This window comes from Budorcas taxicolor, chromosome 20, assembly GCF_023091745.1.
Source record: "Budorcas taxicolor isolate Tak-1 chromosome 20, Takin1.1, whole genome shotgun sequence".
Lineage (NCBI taxonomy): Eukaryota > Metazoa > Chordata > Mammalia > Artiodactyla > Bovidae > Budorcas > Budorcas taxicolor.
In genome coordinates, this window is record NC_068929.1 from 21,931,297 (window position 1) to 21,953,411 (window position 22,115).

Here is a 22,115-nt window from a genome sequence, read left to right on the forward strand (position 1 = left end):
ATTCCTTATTTCTGATTGGTTCTTTTATTTATATTGTTTAGTTCCTTGTTACAATTCTCACTGTGTTAATCTGTTCTTTTTCCAAATTCAGTTAGCATTCTTATTGCCAATGCTTTGAACTTTTTATCTGATAAACTGTTTATTTCTGTTTCATTAGTTGTTTTTTCAGGACTTTTCTGTTGCTCCTTCAATTGAAACAAATTCCTACCTCCTCATTTTGCTTAACTTTCTCTGTCTCTATGCAATGAGGTGGAAAAGTCAGCTACTGCAGTTTTAAAGTGGTGTCTTTGCATGGGAATATCCCTATACAGGTTATTCTCTGTACAGGTTATATGTACCCACTGGCTTTGGTGGGAGAGTTGGGTCTAATTTAACACAAGTCACGTCTTTTCCCAGGGTGAGTTGGCAGCTATCACCTTGGTAGGAGGTGGCCCTGGAGATGCAGGTGCCAGAAAACCAGGAGACAGGCATTCTCTTCTGCTCAGCGTCCAACACCACTTTACTGGGGTGGTGGGTCCCAAGTTGCTGGAGCAGAAGCCCCGAGGATCATGTTTGAGCTGGCTCCGTTCTCTTCAACTGTGTATTTTTATCCCTCTCAGTAAAAGCACCCTCACCCCAGAGGTGAGCAGGGCGGGAAAGAGAGGGGGCTGGTACAGGCCCTCAGAGTGGGTCTGGGCATGGGCAGTGTTGACCCCGGCTACTGTCAGCAACCAGACAGCTTCTGATGAGCTCACTTTGTAAAAACCAGTAATGGCTTTTCACTGGTTTTGTAAAATGTTCCCGCCCTGTTCAGATGCCACTTTGGGTATGAACTGCCTTTGTTCCTCACAATCGAACTCTTCCTCAGCTGCTGCAGTCCTCTCCATATCATGGAACTTTGTTACTGCACAGGTGGGGCAGGGGCCTGCAATGAGCAGGTCGGGACATGGGCTGTGTCAGTCTAGCCCAAGTCAGAGTCCCAGACTGCCACTGATGCGTGGCCTGTTGAAGCGTCCACAGTGGCTGCCACTGCCACCACAGGTCTGAGCCACCTTTCTGCCTCCTAGCCAAGTTCTCCCCTCAGCCATGACAACCCTCACTCCAATGTGGAGCTGCACCGTGGGGCAAGCAGGGCTGGGGCACGTGCCAAGCCAGCTGGGGGAAACCAGCCGGTGACGGATGCAGTTTCAGTCCGCCCTGCTTCAGGAGTAAGCAAGCATACACATACTCCTCACAAGAAGGGTCAAGGCTTCCAACAGCTCTCCTGTTAGTCTCACTTTCCCTCCAACCAAGCGCAATCAGCTTCCCAGTGTCAGACCCCAAGGCTGGGGCACCCAAAATATGACTCAAATCGCTCACTCCCCAGGGAGGATCTCCTCTTCTGAGTCCCTTCCCAGAGGCACAAGTTCAACCTGACTGCCTCTCTACTTGATTCTGAATCCTTCTTACAGCCTTGGTTGTACAGGAGTCCTTCTGCTACTCTCCAGTTAAGTTTTCACTGAACATTTCTTCACCTATAGAAAATACTTGGTATTTTTGATGTGTTTATGGAGGAGGTGAGTTTTGCATCCTCGTACTCTACCATCTTAATCTCCTCTTTCGATTTTGTAATTCTTAGAATAACTGATACTTAGTCTCCAAATAGCAGCAAAAATGAACTGCCGAACTGAGAAGTACTTTGGAAAGTGAGAGAGCTAACTAACAAAAGTAAGTTTCCATCGTTAATATCTTGTAATAACCTATAATGAAAAATAATATAAAAATAATATGTGTGTACATATATAACTGAATCACCTCCTGTGAACCTGAAACATTTTAAATCAACAATACTTCAAAAATATATATATATTAATTAAAAAAAAGAAAAATAAGAGTAAGTTCAACTGATTTACTTGGACAGAGAAACTTGGGATCCATAATGAATAAAAATGGAGCTCACCACTAAATGACCTTGACAAACAAAACTAGAAATATTACTTTTTCTCATATGTTGTAATTCTTCCACAAATACAATGAATCATGACAAATGCTAGGAAGAATGTCTAATTCATAGAATTTAATAATACTAATTATAGTTAATGTTGTTGTTGACATTATTATTCTTCATGTAAAGCAATTATGAAATTCTCAGAGCAAAAAAGGACAAGTAACTCTTTTTCTCTTGCATCAAGTATTTTCATCCTCACTTAGACATAGATGTACTTAACTTAGTCACTCATCCATTATTAGTTTCCATTTCTGATCAAAAGGTCCCATATTTCCCTGGCAGGGAAAGGCAGAATTGAAGATTAAGGTTCCTTAAATTCCTTTTAAAGATAGTAAAAAGGTTTTCCTGTATAACTGAATAATTTCACCCTCCTCTCCTGTTTCTCTCTTAGGTGAAAGTATGACACTGATGTGGTTCTACCGGTATGAGACAGGAATGCAACCAAGAACTACAAGGAAAATGCTGATTATTTTACATTTACCAAAACATAAGCAAGTGTTTAAGTACATGCATGTATATACACACAAACTAAGGGAATGCAATACGCAATTTAAATTCTCTCAGAGGCAAACACAATTAAGAAGTGAAAATTTTAAATGAAAATAAGAAAATGAAAATTCCAACATTCAGACAACCCTAAGATAATCTATACAAAAATAAGAATTTCTATTACTTCATATTCAACAAAGGATTTTAAAATAAGTTCAGCCTTTTTTAGGTGTAAGCCTTTCACTGTATGGATCACAATAAACTGTGGAAAATTCGGAAAGAGATGGGAATACCAGACCACCTAATCTACTTCTTGAGAAACCTATATGCAGGTCAGGAATCAACAATTAGAACTGGACTTGGAACAACAGACTGGTTTCAAATAGGAAAAGGAGTACATCAAGGCTGTATATTGTCACCCTGCTTATTTAACTTCTATGCAGAGTACATCATGAGAAATGCTGGGCTGGAGGAAGCACAAGCTGGAATCAAGATTGCCGGGAGAGAAATATCAATAACCTCAGATATGCAGATGACACCACCCTTATGGCAGAAAGTGAAGAGGAACTAAAGAGCCTCTTGATGAAAGTGAAAGAGGAGAGTGAAAAAGTTGGCTTTAAGCTCAACATTCAGAAAACTAAGATCATGACATCTTGTCCCATCACTTCATGACAAATAGATGGGGAAACAGTGGAAACGGAGGCTGACTTTATTTTTCTGGGCTCCAAAATCACTGCAGATGGTGATTGCAGCCATGAAATTAAAAGACACTTACTCCTTGGAAGAAAAGTTATGACCAACCTAGGCAGCATCTTAAAAAGCAGAGACATTACTTTGCCAACAAAGGTCCGTCTAGTCAAGGCTATGGTTTCTCCAGTGGTCATGTATGGATGTGAGAGTTGGACTATAAAGAAAGCTGAGCACTGAAGAATTGACGCTTTTGAACTGTGGTATTGGAAGACTCTTGAGAGTCCCTTGCACTCCAAGGAAATCCAACCAGTCCATCCTAAAGGAGATCAGCCCTGGGTGTTCATCGGAAGGACTGATGTTGAAGCTGAAACTCCAGTACTTTGGCCACCTGATGCGAAGAGCTGACTCATCTAAAAAGACCCTGATGCTGGGAAAGATTGGGGGCAGGAGCAGAAGGGGATGACAGAGGATGAGATGGCTGGATGGTACCACCGACTCGATGGACATGGGTGTGGGTGTACTCCAGGAGTAGGTGATGGACAGGGAGGCCTGGCGTGCCGCGGTTCATGGGGTTGCAAAGAGTCGGACACGACTGAGTGACTGGACTGAACTGAACAAGAAGGTATGTTTTAATTAAAATCATAAAACATTTTAGGGTATTCTATGAATTTGATGATGTACATGGTTATGGTTATATTATCTCTGACAACTCAAGACAGAATATTACTCCCTGCTGGGAAAATTATATGCATGAGTTTTTAAAAAATTCTGGCTAATTCTATAAATGTCAATTTCATCACAGTGCATTACTGACCAGGAATAATCCACAGCACCATTTTGAAATTCTTGTCTTAAGATTAGCATTTTATAAAGCAATAGTGTAGGATTTATTTGGAAGAAAAAAGAAATAAATCCAATTATTTTAGAGAAAAGATTCTTTCCTCAAATCAGCTCAAAGGAAAATAATAAAGTGGCAACTACACTTTTTTAAAGACAATGCTGCCACCTGCTGGAAAAATATGAAATGTCTTCATCATTTCCCAAATGTTAGTGTAAACATATAGGTACATTCAAGAGACATATATATTGTGATCTACCAATTACCTACTGAAAAATGATAGACCTCACTTGATTTGTCTGATTTTTAACTAAGTCTTAATTGAATGCCAATTAATTATAGTTTTTAGTGTACTCAAACACTAAATACAAATAGGCTGAAATAACATGAAAAACAATGCAGCTCTATAACCACACATAACTGTTGGATGATGCAGGTTTTAAATTATCAGATGATGATATACTCACTCTGAAAGGAAAACAAATATGACCATGTATTTTGACATAAGTTTTATGCTAGGAACTAAGTTAAGTTAAAACTGGAACCACACTAGAAACGTTAACGGAAAAGATAACCTTAATATTAATGAGAATATAAGAAGCACAAGCTGGAATCAAGATTGCCGGGAGAAATATCAATAACCTCAGATATGCAGATGACACCACCCTTATGGCAGGAAGTGAAGAGGAACTAAAAAGCCTCTTGATGAATGTGAAAGAGGAGAGCGAAAAAGTTGGCTTAAAGCTCAACATTCAGAAAAAGAAGATCATGGCCTCTGGTCCCATCACTTCATGGGAAATAGATGGGGAAACAGTGGAAACAGTGTCAGACTTTATCTTTTTGGCCTCCAAAATCACTGCATATGGGGACTGCAGCCACGAAAGTAAAAGACGCTTACTCCTTGGAAGAAAAGTTATGACCAAACTAGATAGCATGTTGAAAAGCAGAGACATTACTTTGCCAACAAAGGTCTGTTTAGTCAAGGCTATGGTTTTTCCAGTGGTCATGTATGGATATGAGAGTTGGACAGTGAAGAAAGCTGAGTGCCGAAGAATTGATGCTTTTGAACTGTGGTGTTGGAGAAGACTCTTGAGAGTCCCATGGACTGCAAGAAGATCCAACCAGTCCATTCTAAAGGAGATCAGCCCTGGGTGTTCTTTGGAAGGAATGATGCTGAAGCTGAAACTCCAGTACTTTGGCCACCTCATGCGAAGAGTTGACTCTGGAAAAGACTCTGATGCTGGGAGGGATTGGGGGCAGGAGGAGAAGGGGACGACAGAGGATGAGATGGCTGGATGGCATCACTGACTCAATGGACGTGAGTTTGAGTGAACTCTGGGAGTTGGTGATGGACAGGGAGGCCTGGCGTGCTGTAATTCATGAGGTCGCAAAGAGTTGGACACGACTGAGCGACTGAATGAACTGACTGAATGAGAATGTTTCCGTCCCTGAAAAGCATCAATTCTTCGGCACTCAGCTTTCACCATTCATCATAAATAAAAATATGCCTTAATAGCCTCTTTTAAGATCTTGTAATACTACTTCATCATTTCCTATGTTTTTTTAAATATTGCTTTTTGTTTTCACAGATCTGGGTCCATAAATATCTCAGTTCATTGAACACCCGTTTTCTGTATATGTACTCTGTACTCAGGCACATATACATAAAGTTCATTCAAGTATTCAAGATGAAACAAAACCTCATGTTTAAGATAAGGATAATAATCTTTAGTTATATGGTTGTTATAAAGACATGAGATTATCAGTTAACACTCAATGAATGACAGCTATCGTTAATGGAAGTATTAGCAAAAATAACACCCTGGAGACTATGGTGAGTTGAGAACAAAATAGAGGAAAAAAGTGTTTCTAATTGGTATTACAAACTAAATAAGTAAACTTTAGTTTAACATTGCTATTAATTTATGTTAACCTCATTTATCTTTCCAAATCCTAATGAAGTTATTAAAAAATACAGGATGCAGCTACACTGTAAAGCTGATACCGTTAACCATCAAAAGCTGAGAAACAGACCAACAGATCTGAAGTACATAAAACAGATATGTTCTGCATAAAGCCATGATGAATAAATATCTGTCATCTGAGAAAATTAATGAAAGATTCAAGAGAACATGGAAGTAAAACCAAGAATGCTGACTGGTCTGTAAATCAGCACAGACAAAACAGGTCACACTGGAAAGAATTTCTATGGGTTTTTCCAAAAAAGAAATACTGAGAAAACCTCAAGTTTAGAGCAACAGGTATAAGAGCAAGGGGCAAATAAATGAAAAGGGTCAAGTCAAAGGAAGCTGGGAATGCCACAAGTGCTCCTAACATGGAGGCCTAGTTATCACTGATGTGAAGAGCTTGTAAGATGTCACAAAATGAGATCTTTTTTTTTCAAAAGCTTCCAAACAATAGCATGTGCTAAGTACCCCAATGAGCCCCTTCCCTATTTCTCATAGGCAACTATTAATAGGACTCTGACCTGATACTGACATTCTTAAGATTCCCGCTTGCAGGAGGTCAGAGTGAAGGCATCCGGAGTACTGAGTACAGTACTCCCAGAGCAATTCTGCCAGGGCCCTGTAAGAAGCCACAGGCCTGTACCATTCACTCAGGTCTCTCTCAGTACAGTCAAGTTCAGGTAAAACGAGCACTCTGCTACAAAAGACATCTACAAAGGTAGTCAGGGATAAGAAGACATAAACAACAAAGCCTTAAAAAATATGATGATCAAAGAAGAAATAGACTACTTCTTATAACAAACATTAATAGGCTAATGCCATTAAAAAAAAGTGACTTGTCAACACCCACTCCAAAAAAGCAGGGGTATGTGAGAGAGAGAGAGAGAGGAAAAAGTTTTTAACATAAAGAGGAAACTTATAAACTACAGGATACTTTAAAGTTCTCTTAAAAAGTCCCATATTAGTGGGACTTTCTTGGTAGTCCAGTGGCTAAGAGTCCACACTCCTAATGCGGGGGCCTGGGTTCCATTCATAGCCAGGGAACAAGATCTCGTATACCACAACTAAGAGTTTGGCATGCCACAACGAAAGAACCCATGTGCCACAAACTAAAAAAAATATAAAAAAGATCCCACATGCCACGGCTAAGACCTGGCACAGCCAAATAAGTAAATATTAAGAAAAAAACCATATTAGTGATAATAATGCAAGGATTTTGTTTGGAGCTCAATGTATACCAACTGCAAAACTAAGTAAACCAATAAAAGAATTATAGGGAACATAAGAATTCTCTTATAAATAAGAGGATTATAGACAACTAGGGAAATGGGAAGGACAGAAAATTTGATATTAAGAAATACTTTATTTCTATATGTGATGATGGTGTTATTTTTATAGTTACAAAGAGGTACTTCCCTAGTAGTCCAACGGTTAAAAATGCACCTGGCGGTGCAGCAGACATGGGTTCAATCCCAGATCCAGGAAGATTCCACGTGCTATGAGGCAACTAAGCCTGTGCACCACAACTACTGAGCGCTCACGCTGCAACTACTGAAGCCCGCGTGCCCTGGGGCGCACGCACCGCAGTGAAGAGTAGTCTCAGTGTGCTGCAACTAGAGAGAGCTCACGGACCCAGCACAACCAAAAAAATTTTTTTAATTTAAAAAGAGGCGTCTGTGTTCGAGACATATAAGAAATGTTTAGAGGTAAACTGACATGATGTTTGGTATTTGTTTCAAAATTAGAGGAGAGGTGGGTAGCAGGGTGGGAAGAAAATAAAATTTAGTCATGCGTTAATAACTGTTTCAAGTGAGTGATGGAATTAGTCATGCGTTAATAACTGTTTCAAGTGAGTGATGGAATTAGTCATGCGTTAATAACTGTTTCAAGTGAGTGATGGGTAGGTACATGTGTTGGGAGCCGCCTTAGGCATTTCTGACAAAATAGAGGCACGGCCCCCAGCCCCCTCTCCTCATTCCACAGGCACGGACCCAGGATGAAGGAGTTAGGCCTTGTGACTCTGATTTGATTTTTCCTCTCCTCGGCTGAGTTGACTGAAAAGGAATATTAAGGTGCTTATTGTTCTTGAGAGGAACATGAGAAGGCACAAAGCCTTCTGCAGCCACGCTCAGAGAATAATTCATAAAGTTAATCACTGACATTTGTTTAAGGACTTTTACAAAAGAGTGCTCCAGGATGAGCACATAGGCAGCTTGAGGCCATGGGAGGGATTGCTATCTGAAGCCTATTTGTGAGGAGAATGTTTATGGCAAAGGAGTTTACTGAATTTAGGGCTTAGAAATAATTAAAATAGTTAGAAGTTAAAGATTTGAGGAATGTTGTAAAGTTAGCATATTTTACTATCGCTTATAGAAGTTAGGAATTTTTAGAGACACTATAGCTAGGAGCCTTTTTAAGAGATAGTGAGCTCAGGATGCTAGGGGCAAACAGGATTTAGGAAGATAAGTAGTAAACTGAGGAATGTAGCATGAGTTACAGAGTAATCACAAGTCAACTATAGGACACATTAGAGGAAGTAAATAATAGATGGTAAGGCTGGTTCCGAGAATCCCTGAAGCAGGAACTCTGTTTGAAGAGCAACAATGATTTATGGAGATAATAAATCTGGGTGAGGGGGAACTGAAAATGTCAAACCTCTGACCTAATGCTTTTGTAAAAGTATAAAAGAAAATCTTAAACTTGAAATAAATAGGCAGTCCAAGAAAACTGAGAGGCTGTCTCATTACTCGCCGACACCATTCATCTCTTCAGGTTGAATTCCTGGCTGCTGGAGCTGGACTCAAGCAGGTACATGGAGGTTTGCACTATCATTCTATTTTTTATATTAGAAATATTTTATAATTCAATAAAGATAATTGAATAAATAAACAAAATAAATGATTCTCAGGTTAGAAAAGAGGTAAAATCCAACTAATTTTTTTAAAAGGAAGCACATAGACATAAAATAAACTTTAATTTTAAACAAACTTTCATTTTAGACGGACAAACTTCAATTCTAAATTATCACCTTTAAAGTGTAGTTTATTTGACTTCCCAAAAGTATCTGGAAATGCCATATTCAAAGGCCACCTTCTTTTTAAAACCAAAAAGCATGAAATGTAAAATTTGGGAAATGTTATTATAAACACATCTGGCACACTGATAATCTAGATATATGTGACTCTAAACACAATCAAATAAATATAGAAAGTATAAATATATAATTTGGTAATAAATGCTTTCACTAAAATCTTAGCATAGATTTTTCTTTGTTCACAATTTCTATAAATATACAATAATGCTTCATTAAAAACCTGAACACAAAGTGAAAAAAATCTTTTAGAATGTAAGATTTTCTAATACAATGCTGAACTTGAATAGATTTATTTCTTAATTATTAAACTATGAACAGTTCAAAAGTCACTGCCAATAGCCTGGTGTAAACCATTCACTACAAAAAGCCCTAGTGAAGGTTCTACAGGTTTTTTAAATGTGTAAATGTTTTAAATCCAAAAACATATCTACCATGTTTGATGAAATATTTGTCCTGGATTCTAGAAGAAAGAGTCACTGCTATCTAATGCCCACTGTTATCCCGGCCTTGCCCCCAATCTATTCTATTTTGGGAATATCATCTAAAGCTCAGTATTATGCAAAGTTACAGACTAGATGCAAGACTAGGGCTTCCCTGGTGGTTCAGATAGTAAAGAATCCGCCTGCAATGCAGGAGACCTGCGTTCAATCCCAGGGTTGCAGATCCCCTGGAGAAGGGAATGGCTACCCACTCTAGTATTCTTACCAGAATTCCATGGACAGAGGAGCCTGAGGGGCTACAGTCTCTGGGGTCACAGGAGTTAGATACAACTGAGTGACTAACACTTTCAGTATCAGTGTATAAGATGCAACTCTCATATAAGTACATTCAGTTAATTTTAATGTTATTTTTTTGAATGCTGAAAATTAAATACTATCTGACTCAACTCCCTGATATATCGGAAATCACGTAAGCTTTCAGGTTTGAGATCTCCTAATAGCATAAACATCCAGGCTTCTTACAAACCATTGATCTAAAGATTAGATTAAAAACAAGTATCACTTTCAAAGTGAAAATGAAGTCACTCAGTTGTGTCCGACTCTTTGTGACCCCATGGACTGCAGCATACCAGGCTTCTCCATTCATGGGATTTTCCAGACATGAGTACTGGAGTGGGTTGCCATTCCCTTCTCCAAGGGATCTTCCGGACCCAGGGATCGAATCTGGGTCTCTCTCATTGTAGGCAGACGCTTTACCCTCTGAGCCACGAGGGAAGCCCAAGATCACTTTCAAGATGGACTCAAAGGTCATGAATGTCTGCCAGGTAGTTTGGATTTACTCTCAGGTGATAAGAAGCCACTGAAATGACCAGATTGCATATACCTGTCTCTTAATCTCATGTTATTATTTTTTTCCTGCCTGAATCTAACTATTCCTACAGTTTTAGTAATCACCTATATTAAGATGGCTTCCAAATTTGTACTTTAATTGCTGACATGTTTGGAAGTGCAGATCTGAGTATACAACCGCCTGCTTATAAAGCTGCCCTCTTATAAGCAACAAATTATGTATTCTTTCACCAACCCCACCCTAAAGGCTGCTTATCTGTTTTCATTAGTCCCTGTTAGCCTCTGTTTGCATGGGTCAATACACCACCATCCACCAGTTCTCCAGAATTAAAACAACAAAATCATCTTTGGCCTCTCCTCTTTTCTTTCCCTTCTGCCAGTCCAATTCATTACCAAGTCCAAAAGCTTTGCTAAATCAAACTTTTCTTTCCATTTCCTCCACTTAAGTCCAGTAAGATCCCTCTCTAGGATGAGGGCAAATCCAGCAATGCTCTCACCTAGCAGAACTGTAGTTCCTCCCTTTCCCCTCGAGCTCATCTTTTGCAGAGCTTCCAGAGCCATCTCTCTAACAGCTCTAATTATGTCACAAACTTCTCTCTGTTGAAAAGCTTTCAGTGGTTACCTACTACCTCAGAATGAAGTATAAACTTCAAACCTATGTAAGGTCTTTTATAAGCTGACCTTGTCTATCACCTCACTAGAACAGCTTTCTACTGTTCTTCTGCACTGAAGTCTACCCACATGGGACTCACCTTCTCATCTCTGTGGTATTTCCCATCTCTTCCCACCACCGACCACTCTTTGTGAAATCCTATTTATCCTTCAAGGTACTGATCAAATGTCTCCAGCTACTTATCTCCCTAAATTCTCCCAGTACAATCAAACATTAAGCACTCTCTTCCTTCTCTAGCATAGCCCAAAAGTCTGAAAGTTGTTTCTTATTAAAAAACGGTTAACATCTACCCTCTGATCTAAGTTATGAGTTAAAGGCTATACAGATGAGCCTAATCCTTTTCTACACCACAATTTTTCAAATACTTGAAGCTTCTCCTAAAACTGATCTTCACAGGGTAAACCTGCTCAAGACTTGCAGGTAATAAAACTTATGGACATAATCTCTAGAAAATCTCATCATCATAATTATTCCCGTCTGGACTCTCTAGATTTCCAAGCATCTAAAGCGTGGTGCCCCAAAATAAACACAATACTCAAAACAAAAAAACAGGTGCTTTTGCAAATTATCCACAATATTCACCCCACCCCCCCAAATCTGTATACTCACAATGTCTATTAGCAAATTAACAGCTCAAGATAGTTCAGTTAATAAACTTGTTATTTTTTAGGGGTGCAGATGTTTAATAAATGTGCAAAAAAGAAGTGAAAATAACAAAACGAGGTTCAAAAAGGTTCCTGTAAGAATCAAGTATACAAATACAAGAATTTATCTTGGAAAGGAAGAGAATTACCTTTTGAAACATGAGATAAGTGGAACTGGATGGATAAAAACTCAAGTAAATTACACATAAGAAGGGTACAATAACAAAGGAATTTTGTAGATAAAATTTAAGGAATCTTTTACTAAATAATCTACTCTAGAGTGGCAAATTTTCAATCAAAAATATGTTAATCAGTACTTTGTTATCAAAAATGCCAAATACATGCGAAGTTCTTAATCTTTTTATCCTGAAATGTCAATAGGTTTGTTTTTTTTTTTAAGTTAAAATTTCAACAATTCTAAACTTAAATTCAGCTGACTGGATAATACTCAAGACTAATTTTGAACTACATAACAACAGATTTTTCTCTTATTAAATAATATCCTATGTAGAAAATACAGTAGTTCTTTGATGACTAGCACCAGAGTAATTAACTGAATTAAAAGAAAAATTAATTTCCTCTAAAGGGTTCTTAAACACTACTCATTGGTGGTGTTCAATTTATGCAATTCAAAGAAAACTCCTGGAGACCTGTAAGAACCACCTTTCATATCCAGGAAATAAAAAAGTTAGATGACTTATTTTTGGAAAACTTGCTTGAAAACAAACTAAAAATATTTTCCCTTGATTTATAGCAGAAGGCTTAGGAAACGTGTAATGGTATTTACAGACTGTACAACATATCTGTGCCACAGTCCTCAATTATCCAAGAACTGAGATACACAGAGATATTAAACAGCTGCATACAGTGACTGTACTACATTATTAATAAAAGCCGAATTTTTCTCACAATCAAGAGTACCTGGATTCAAAATATCAAGCTAACTGAAGTACAAATCAGCATAAGCACTTTGGAAAACAACTTGGTATTGTAATAAAATTAAACATATCCTTTGACTCACAGATTATTTTAGAATACACATGATTTTGCTACTTTAAGTCTTTCTTTAATGATACTGTATTTTCAAAGAAATGAAACTAATACAAATTTTTTTAATGGTCAAAAGACTTAACAGATACTCCACCAAAGACCCATGGTTGGCAAATAAGCATATGAAAAGATTCTTAACATCCTCAGTCATTAGGAAAATGGAAGTTAAAACCACAATGAGATAACACGAGCTACCTGTTGTTGTTTAGTCACTGAGTCATGTCTGATTTTTGTGACCCCATGGACTGGGGTCTGCAAGGTTCCTCTGTCCGTGGAATTTCCCAGACAAGAATACTAGAGTAGGTTTCCATTTCCTTCTCCAGGGGATCTTCCAGACTTAGGGACTGAACCCTCATCTTCTATATTGGCAGGTGGGTTCTTTACCACTGCACCACCAGGGAAGCCCTATTTACCCATTAGAATGGTTAAAATACAAACAAAAATTTAAAAACTGACAGAACCTAGTACTGGTGAGAATGTAAAACTAGAACTTTCATGTGTTGCTGGCAGGAATGCAATATGGTACAACCAGTTTGGAAAACAGTTTCTTATAAAGTTAGTTATATATATATAGATAGATAGATAGACTTACCACAAAAGACAGCAATCCCACTCCTAGCTGTTCACCCAAAAGAAAGAAATCCTGTATGGGAATTTTTATAGAGGCTTTCTGCACAGTCACCAAAAACTAGAAACCACCTACAGGTCATTCAGCAGGTGAATGGATAAACTGCCGTAAACCTGCACAATGGAATGGAATACTACTGAGTAACAGAAAGGAACTACTGACACAGGGATGAATCTCAACTGCATCCTGCCACATGAAATAAGCTAGACTCAAAACACTGCATCTTCTCTAACTCCATTTACATGACATTCTGGAAAAAGCAAACATAGGAAAACATCAATCAGTGGTTGCCAACGGCAGGGTATGCGGTGAGGGAAGGAGCTACTAGAAGCTAAGAGGGACTTCTGGGGGTGATGCAGCTGCTCTGTATCTTGATTCTGGTGATATTTACGACTATGCATTTGTCAAATATCATAAAATCATACATCACAAAGGATGAATGTTACCATATGTAAATTATACTTTAGATCAATCCAATGTTTTTATATTTGTTTTTAATGTTACCTGACAACTTATGAAAAAGAAACATCGTTCCCTTTGTTTGAAATCTTTCAAGAAATACTTCACCATCATGCTAGGTTCTTTGTGGACTTTTTTAAGAAAGAAATACTTTCTGCCCTGATACATTTTAAACGCTCATTAGGGAAACAAGTCTAAGATATTAAAATAATTTACAGAAAACGGGTAGGCAAAACAATTTTGAGTAATAATAAATATACTTTACATGTACTCTACGAGGAAGAAGAAATGTCCTCTATTAAGAGTTATAGGAAGTGAATGAAACACCACTTTCAAAGGTCTTTTAGTGCTTCTCAATATTATCATCTCTTTCAAGTAAGGATCCTGATACTTGGGAGGACAAATACTTTGTCCGTGATCCCTCAATTAAACGTCAAAGCTGAGATCCTAGAACCCAAGCCTTTCTGACCCCAAAGCCTGAGATCTGCATCCTGGTGATACAAAAACACAGAAGAGATTACTGCCACGTGGTGTGATTTCAAGGACCAGGAACGCCCCCTACCTCCGCAAACACCAAGACTTTGCCGCAAGATTCCTACACAGAAACACGATTAGCGCCATGTATCTTAAAGTGAGCGCAACAGGGTCTTGGGAATGCAAACTCGAGGGAAAGGTAACGTGGGGTCTGGTGATGGGATCTCTTTTCCACACTGTCAGTGAGCATGGACCTACTTCTGACAGCTTTGTCCGCGAGGAAGGTGACGCTCGGGGCCAACGCCGGAGCCACTTTAAAAGGTCAACGCCAAGAAAGAGGAGAGCAGAAGCGCTCAAAATAACACCTCTTCAATTTCCCCCGACCCCTCGGTCGCAAAGTGGGCACTGGCGACCAGGGAGGAGGAAAGATACGTCCCTATCTCTCCCTGGACCCTTTGGTGAAAACCTCCCTGGACTTGTCCCTATCTACACTGCCGATCGCAAGGACCCACACAGGGCGCCGGCAAGGCTCCCGGCGCTAGGCGGAGGAGTGTGCGGAGCTAGCGCCGCGGCGGCCGGGCTCAAGACCTAGACGCTGCGGCGCAGGGACTCAGGCACTTGGCGGGCCACTCAAGCCAGTGGCCAGCGCAGAGGGCGCGGCGGGGTGAACAAACTCGGCGGGCCACTCTGCTGATTACCACTAGTGCCGCAGGTCGTTTTCCGACCACCCAACCGCTGCCCTCGCTCTCATCTCACCTCTCCAGTTCTTGTACTCCGGGATATAATAGTATTTGTTCCCGAACCGGTCTGTGCCCACTTGCTCTTTCACTTCCTTTGACAGTGCTCTCCGCAGGACGCCGAACAAATGCTGAGGCCAACCCATACTGTCCCACCAGCTCCGGCGCGGCGGGCGGCGGGATCTGCCGGAATCTGCCGGAATATCAGCAACCAAAGCGGGAACGCCCCCGCCGCTGACCCCGCCCACCAACGCCGAGGAGTCCCATCCACCTTCATCCGCGTACTCTCTAATAAAGGCGCTCTCCATTGGTCGGATGGCATCACGCTTAACCAATGGGAGGCTCCGCTACTACAACCCCGCCTCCGAGTTCTGTCATGGCAGCGTCCAGTTCTCAAGCCAATGTGAAAGAACGGGATGCTAGGGTTCTTGTCGGCTCGACAAGCGGGTTTAGAAGACCCTCTTCGCCTCCGGAGAGCAGAGTCCACACGGAGGTAAAGAAAGCCTTACTTTTTAGTCTAACCCGTGCTAGTTAAAATGTAGACCAAGACTGTGTTAGCCTTGCCTTTCATTTTTCCGCCTCATTATCACTTTCCTGCCGCCACACTGGGCTTTACTCTCTTCTGCTCTGTGAGTTGAGAAAACAGGTTACCTTTTATACACCCATAGGCAAGTGGGTGCGAAAGTAGGCTCGGGTGAGGGCGCTTTACATCGAAATGAGGATATTTTTATTTTATTTCATTCCTTTTCTCTCATGCTTTCTCCCCGCCTCCCAAGGAATAACTATCGTTCAAGAATTTATTCTTTCATTTAGTCAGCGTATTTAGTGAGGTCCTACCATGTGCCAAGCAATATGTTGAAGGCCGAGCATAGGCCAGAAATTGAACAAAATTTAGCGTGACTCGAGGCAGAGAACTGTGAGGAGAGGGCCTTTGACAAAAGATGAAGCTGGAGAGATAGAGGGGGCTAGATGGGGAAGAGCCTTGTATGCTTGGTTATGAGGTATGAAGATCAGAAAAAGGTGACAGCTGTTGCATTTTGTCATCAGCTTGGAGAATGGATTGAAGTTGAGAGCAGGAGTGGGAACCAAATTAGGTAACTGTTGCAAGGAGAGTGTTGATGGAAGCCTGAGCCAGGGTTGTGGCAGCTGGAACCAAGAGGGTGAAGATATTTGAAAAATATCTGAGAAATAGAATCACAGGTCTTTTTTCAGCCCTATGAAGAGTGTTATCTTATATATTGTATTTACACACATTGTAAACTCCACTGGACAGTGTTACAATTTTTGTTTTCAACCGTCAAACATATTTTAAGAAAAAGAACAATCTGTTTAGATCCGTATCATTTCTGTTGCTCTCTCTTCATTACTGATATCCCAAGTTTCCTTCTTATATCACTTTGCTTCTGTCTGAAGAAATTTGTTTAGCAATTTTTATAGAGCAAGTCTTGATGGCTCTGTAGTTTGTGGAAAGGAATCTGCAGTCATTTGAACCATTGTTTTTCTATAGGTAATTTGTTATCCTCTGGTTGCTTTGAAATTTTCTTTGCTTTTTGTTTTCAGCAATTTGATTTTTTTTACAACTTTTTTATTTTTAACTGAAGTATACCCAGGTGGCACAATGGTAAAGAATCCACCCATTAATGCTGGAGACTTAAGAAACATGCGTTCGATCCCTGGGTCAGGAAGATCCCCTGGACCAGGGCATGGTAACCCATTCCAATATTCTTGCCTGGAAAATCCCATGGACAGGGGAGTCAGGCAGGCCACAGTCCATGGACTCACAAAGAATCAGACATGACTGAGTGACTGAGCACACACACACACAGTTTATTTATAATGTTGTGCCAATCTCTGCTGTACAGCACAGTGACTCAGTTGTATACATATATACATCTATGCATGTACAATATATACATGATTGTATACATATATACATTCTTTTTTCATCTTTTCTATTATGGTTTATCACAGGATATTAAATATATTAAGTTGGTACAAAAGTAATTGCCATTTTGGACCGTAAATTTTAAATCATTATGTGCTGTGTTTAGTTGCCCAGTTGTGTCTGATTCTTTGTGACCCTACGGTCTGCAGCCCATCAGGCTCCTCTGTCCATGGGGATTCTCCAGGCAAGAATACTGGAGTGGATTGCCATGCCCTCCTCCAAGGCATCTTCCCAACTCAATGATCGAACCCAGGTCTCCCACATTGCAGCAGATTCTTTACCATCTGAGCCACCAGGGAAGCCTGAGAATACTGGAGTTGGTATCCTATCCCTTCTCCAGGGTATGTTCTGACTCAGGAATTGAACCAGGGTCTTCTGCATTGCAGACAGATTCCTTACCAGCCGAGCTACCAGTGAAATTCAAACTAGGGTCAAATACATGTTTATTAATCAAAATAGTAACCATTACATACAACACTTTTTTGCCAACAAGAAATAGGTTTGTTTATTCAGGTAGCATAAAAATACGTGCTTCACGATTCAGTGAATTCTTGGAAAGCATTTTCTGCCTCCTGCTGGTTGTGAAAGCGTTTTCGCTGCAAAAAGTTGTCAGGATCCTTGAAGAAGTGGTAGTCATTTGGCAAGAGGCCAGGTGAATATGATGGATGAGGCAAAACATCATAGCCTGATTCTTTCAACTTTTGAAGCATTGGTTGTGCAACGTGTGGTCAGGAATTGACGTGGAGAAGAATTGGGCCCTTTCTGTTGACCAATGCCAGCTGCAGGCCTTGAAGTTTTCAGTGCATCTCATTGATTTGCTGAACATACTCCTCAGACATAATGGTTTCGCTGGAATTCAGAAAGCTGTCATGGATCAGACCAGCAGCAGACCACCAAACAGTGGCAATGACCTTTTTCTGGTGCAAGTTTGGCTTTGGGAAGTGCTTTGGAGCTTCTTCTTGGTCCAGCCACTGAGCTGGTTATCTCTGTCATATAAATTTCACTTCTTGTCGCACGTTGCAATCTGATCAAGAAATGGTTCTTTGTTTTTGCAAAGAATAAGAGAAGATGACACTTCAAAACGATGATTTTTTTAAAATTTGTGATCAGCTCACGAGGCACCTACTTACTGAATTTTTTCACCTTTTAGTTTGCTTCAAATGCCGAACAACTGTAGAATGGTTGACATTGAGTTCTTCAGCAACTTCTCATGTAGTTGTAAGAGAATCAGCTTCGATGATGGCTCTCAATTGGTCCTAGTCAACTTCTGATGGCTGGCCACCACAGTCCTCATCTTCAAGACTCTGTCTCCTTTGAAAAACTTCTTGAACCATGACTGAACTGTACATTTTCTAGCAGTTCCTGGGTCAAATGCATTGTTGATGTTGCAAGTGGTCTCCATTGCTTTACAACCCATTTTGAACTCAAATAAAATCATTTGAATTTGTTTTTTGTCTAACATCATTTTCATAGTCTGAAGTGCATATGAAATAAACAAAGTAATAAGTCATTAGCAAAAAAAGATAAGGCAAGAAAAGTGAATTAAAGTAATGTATAACAACCACATTTATTTAAGAATATATTCCAATATCAAATGGCAAAGTTCAACAGTGCAAAACTGCAATTACTTTTGCACCAATCTAATATTCAGTAATTGGTGTGACATGGAAAGCAACCAATCAAAATGGATTCTCACCATTAATGACCAGTATGTGATGTCTCATAGCAAAGAGATTGGAAAAATGATTTTAAAAGACACCAGGACTCATTCTTTTCCTTACCCTCCTTACCCCAATTTCCTCTGCCTTCCCCTATATCTCTATTCTTTTACTTCTTTTCCCTTCATCCTCTCTCCTTCACTTTGTCTCTTCTTCCTCTTTTCTCCCCTGTTCTTGTCACCGCCTTGGCCCAAGAGTCCTCAAGACCTCCCCCAGGCTTGAGGATTCTCGAGAAGGACTCAGTATGCAGCATATAGTTGTACCAAAATACTCATAACTGTGATTTATTACAGCAAAAGTATACCAGGTAAACTTACTGGAGGGAAAGGCACATGCATGACTTGAGAAGGAAACCAAGCACAAGCTCCCAGTGGAGTTGCGTAGGACACACTTAATTTCTTTAGCAATGAATTGTGATAGCATAGATGAAATCTCTATCAGAGAAGTTCATTACAGACTCAGTGCCTAGAGTTTTTAAGTACAAACTGGCCACATAGGCACTTTCTGCTTAGCATGTACCAAAATTCCAGACTCCTAGAAGGCATGTAAGAATTCATAATGTACACTGTTTGCTTCAAATAGTTTAGGCACAGTGAGCCATTCTTACCCAGAAATAATGGGAACCCTCCTGAAATCCCAGAAGGCAGGTAAGGGCCAGTCTTACAAGCAGGCCTTTTTAAGGATAGTAGCCTCAGGCCTGCCATTTTAATTATTTTTTGCATACCTTGCCTCCTTCCACACAAACCCTACCCCTGTTTCCCTGTTTTAGAAACCTCCCCTTTCCCTTTACCTTAGCCCCTTCTTCTGGTTCCCAAATGACACAGACCTAAAGTATTTAGGTTGGGTAGAGGTAGGCTACCTAAAAGACAGGGATTAGATTGGTCTAGAGTGAGATTTCACAGGCTAAGGAAAAAAAAAAAAGAAAATCAGAAACAAAAGCAAGCAAGACTGTATCAACTAAAAGCCTTCTGTACAGCCAAGGAAACCGTCAACATAGTGAAAAGACAACTCACGCTATGGGGAAAAAGATTTTCAAATCGTTTATCTGATAAGGGCTTAATATCCAAAATATGTCAAGAACTCATTCAACTCAATAACAAGAGGAAAAAATTAAAAATGGACCCCCCCCAAAAAAAAACCTGAATATGCATTTGTCCTAAGAAGATATACAAATGACCAACAGGTATGTGAAAAGATGTCCAACATCACTAGTCATCAAGGAAGTGCAAAAACAACAGGCAACACCCCATACTTGTTAGAATATCTGTTACCAAAAGGAAAAGACATAACAATTGCTGGAGTGGATTTAAATGCTGTAGAGAATTTAAAACCCTTGTGCACTGTTGGTGAGATTTATAAATTGGTACAGCCACAGTGGAAAACCATTATGGAGGATGCTCAGAAATTAAAAATAGAGCTACTATATGATCCAGCGATTTCACTTCTGGGAATATATCCAAAGGAAATGAAAGCAATAACTTGCAAAAGTATCTGCACCTCCATGTTCATAGCAGCATTATTTACAATAGCCAAGACATGGAAAACTAAGTGTCCATCTATGGATGAACAGATAAAGAAGTTGTGTTACATATATTCAATGAAATATTATTTAGCTACAGAAAGTGAAGAAACCCTGCCATTTGCAGCTACATGGATGGACCTTGAAGGCATTATGCTAAATGAAATAAGTCTGACAAGGAAAGACAAATACTGTATGATCTCATTTAAATATGTGGAATCTTAAAAACCCATAGAAAAAAAGATCAGATTTACCAGAGTCAGGGAGTGGTAGGAGGAAGAATTGGAGGAAAGTGGTCAAAAGGTACAAAATTCCAGTTATAAATACGTAGTACTAGGGGTGTGATGTCGGAGAAGGCAATGGCACCCCACTCCAGTACTCTTGCCTGGAAAATCCCATGGATGGAGGAGCCTGAAAGGCTGCAGTCCATGGGGTCGCTGAGGGTCGGACACGACTGAGCAACTTCACTTTCACTTTTCACTTTCATGCATTGGAGAAGGAAATGGCAACCCACTCCAGTGTTCTTGCCTGGAGAATCTCGGGGACAGGGGAGCCTGGTGGGCTGCCGTCTCTGGGGTCGCACAGAGTTGGACGCGACTGAAGCGACTTAGCAGCAGCAGCAGCAGCAGGCATTTACTGTATGCTGAGCCTTGTTATGAGCCCTTTTTATGTTTAAACTCATTTAATCTTAATGTCCTCACCAGGATAATGATGTTTTATAGTTACTGAATATCAGACATTTCATTCATCTTAATTTGTGTGAGTACTTCTTAATCACTTTTATTTATATTTAATTTTATTTAAATGTGCTTATTTATTGAGTTGAACATGCTCATTTTATATTTCTGTAAGAAACAATTCAGGGAAATTTTTTTAAACTGTAATTTAAGCTTTTGTTCACTAGATGTCCTCAGTTAAGTTTTAAGTTACTAGAATTTAGCTTTTTGTTCATGAAAATTTGTTTCAGGTTCTAGATATCTAAATTTAAATTAGTAAAATACACTCTTTAAATAAGATTTAAGATAATGCTTCAGGAGAAACTCTTTACATGTAATTGTTAATACCCTTAATACTTCAAAAATTTGTATAAGGCTTTTAATAATCTATATACATCCTTGGATGTATGTTGAGATTTAAGCATTGTATTTAAGCCACTTTTAACTTCATGTGGTTTTGGTGAAATAAGGACCTTTTAATGTTAAATTGCTTTCCTGTTGTTTAGTTTTATCTCCCCCTACTTCTGTTAAATTACTTTTGAGGGGAGCATAGTTGCTTTACAGTGTTGTGTTAGTCTTTGCTGTTCAACAAAGTGAATCCGTTATATGTATACTTGTATCCTCTCTTTTTTAGATTACATTCCCATTTAGGTCACCACAGACCACTGAATAGAGTTCCCTGTTCTATACAGTAGGTTCTCATTAGTTATGTATTTTATACGTAGTAGTGTATACGTGTCAACCCCAGTCTCTCAATTCACCCCACCAGCCCCTTCCCCTCTTGGTATCTGTACCTTTGTTCTGTACATCTTGGTCTCTTATTTCTGCTTAATGAGTAAGTTCATCAGTACCGTTTTTCTAGATTCCATAACCAAGTTATCACTTGGTTATATATGTATATATACATATATATGTGTATATACACACATATACACATATATATGTATATGTATATATATACTTGGAAGTTATATATGATATTTTTCTCTTTCTGACTTACTTCACTCTGTATGACAGTCTCTGCTGCTGTTGCATTGCTTCAGTCGTGTCCGACTCTGTGCGACCCCAGAGACGGCAGCCCACCAGGCTCCCCCGTCCCTGGGGTTCTCCAGGCAAGAACACTGGAGTGGGCTGCCATCGCCTTCTCCATGACAGTCTCTAGGTCCATCCATTTCTCTGCAGATGACACAGTTTCATTCTTTCTATGGCTGAGTTATAC

General features: G+C 39.6%; 2 protein-coding genes across 3 annotated transcripts in view; one reads left to right on the plus strand and one right to left on the minus strand.

The window, feature by feature from the left end:
- Positions 1-15,239, minus strand: part of NDUFAF2 (NADH:ubiquinone oxidoreductase complex assembly factor 2) — a 174,763-nt gene extending 159,524 nt beyond the window's left edge. The window contains exon 1 of the mRNA XM_052658972.1: positions 15,018-15,239. Coding sequence (XP_052514932.1) covers positions 15,018-15,144 — 127 coding nt within the window. The 5' untranslated portion in view covers positions 15,145-15,239. The remainder of the gene's footprint in view (positions 1-15,017) is intronic.
- Positions 15,240-15,366: 127 nt separating this feature from the next.
- ERCC8 (ERCC excision repair 8, CSA ubiquitin ligase complex subunit) overlaps positions 15,367-22,115 on the plus strand; it is a 49,674-nt gene continuing 42,925 nt past the window's right edge. For both annotated transcript variants that reach the window (XM_052658968.1, XM_052658969.1), the window contains exon 1: positions 15,367-15,491. In XM_052658968.1, the coding sequence (XP_052514928.1) occupies positions 15,415-15,491 (77 nt within the window). In that variant the 5' untranslated portion in view covers positions 15,367-15,414. The remainder of the gene's footprint in view (positions 15,492-22,115) is intronic.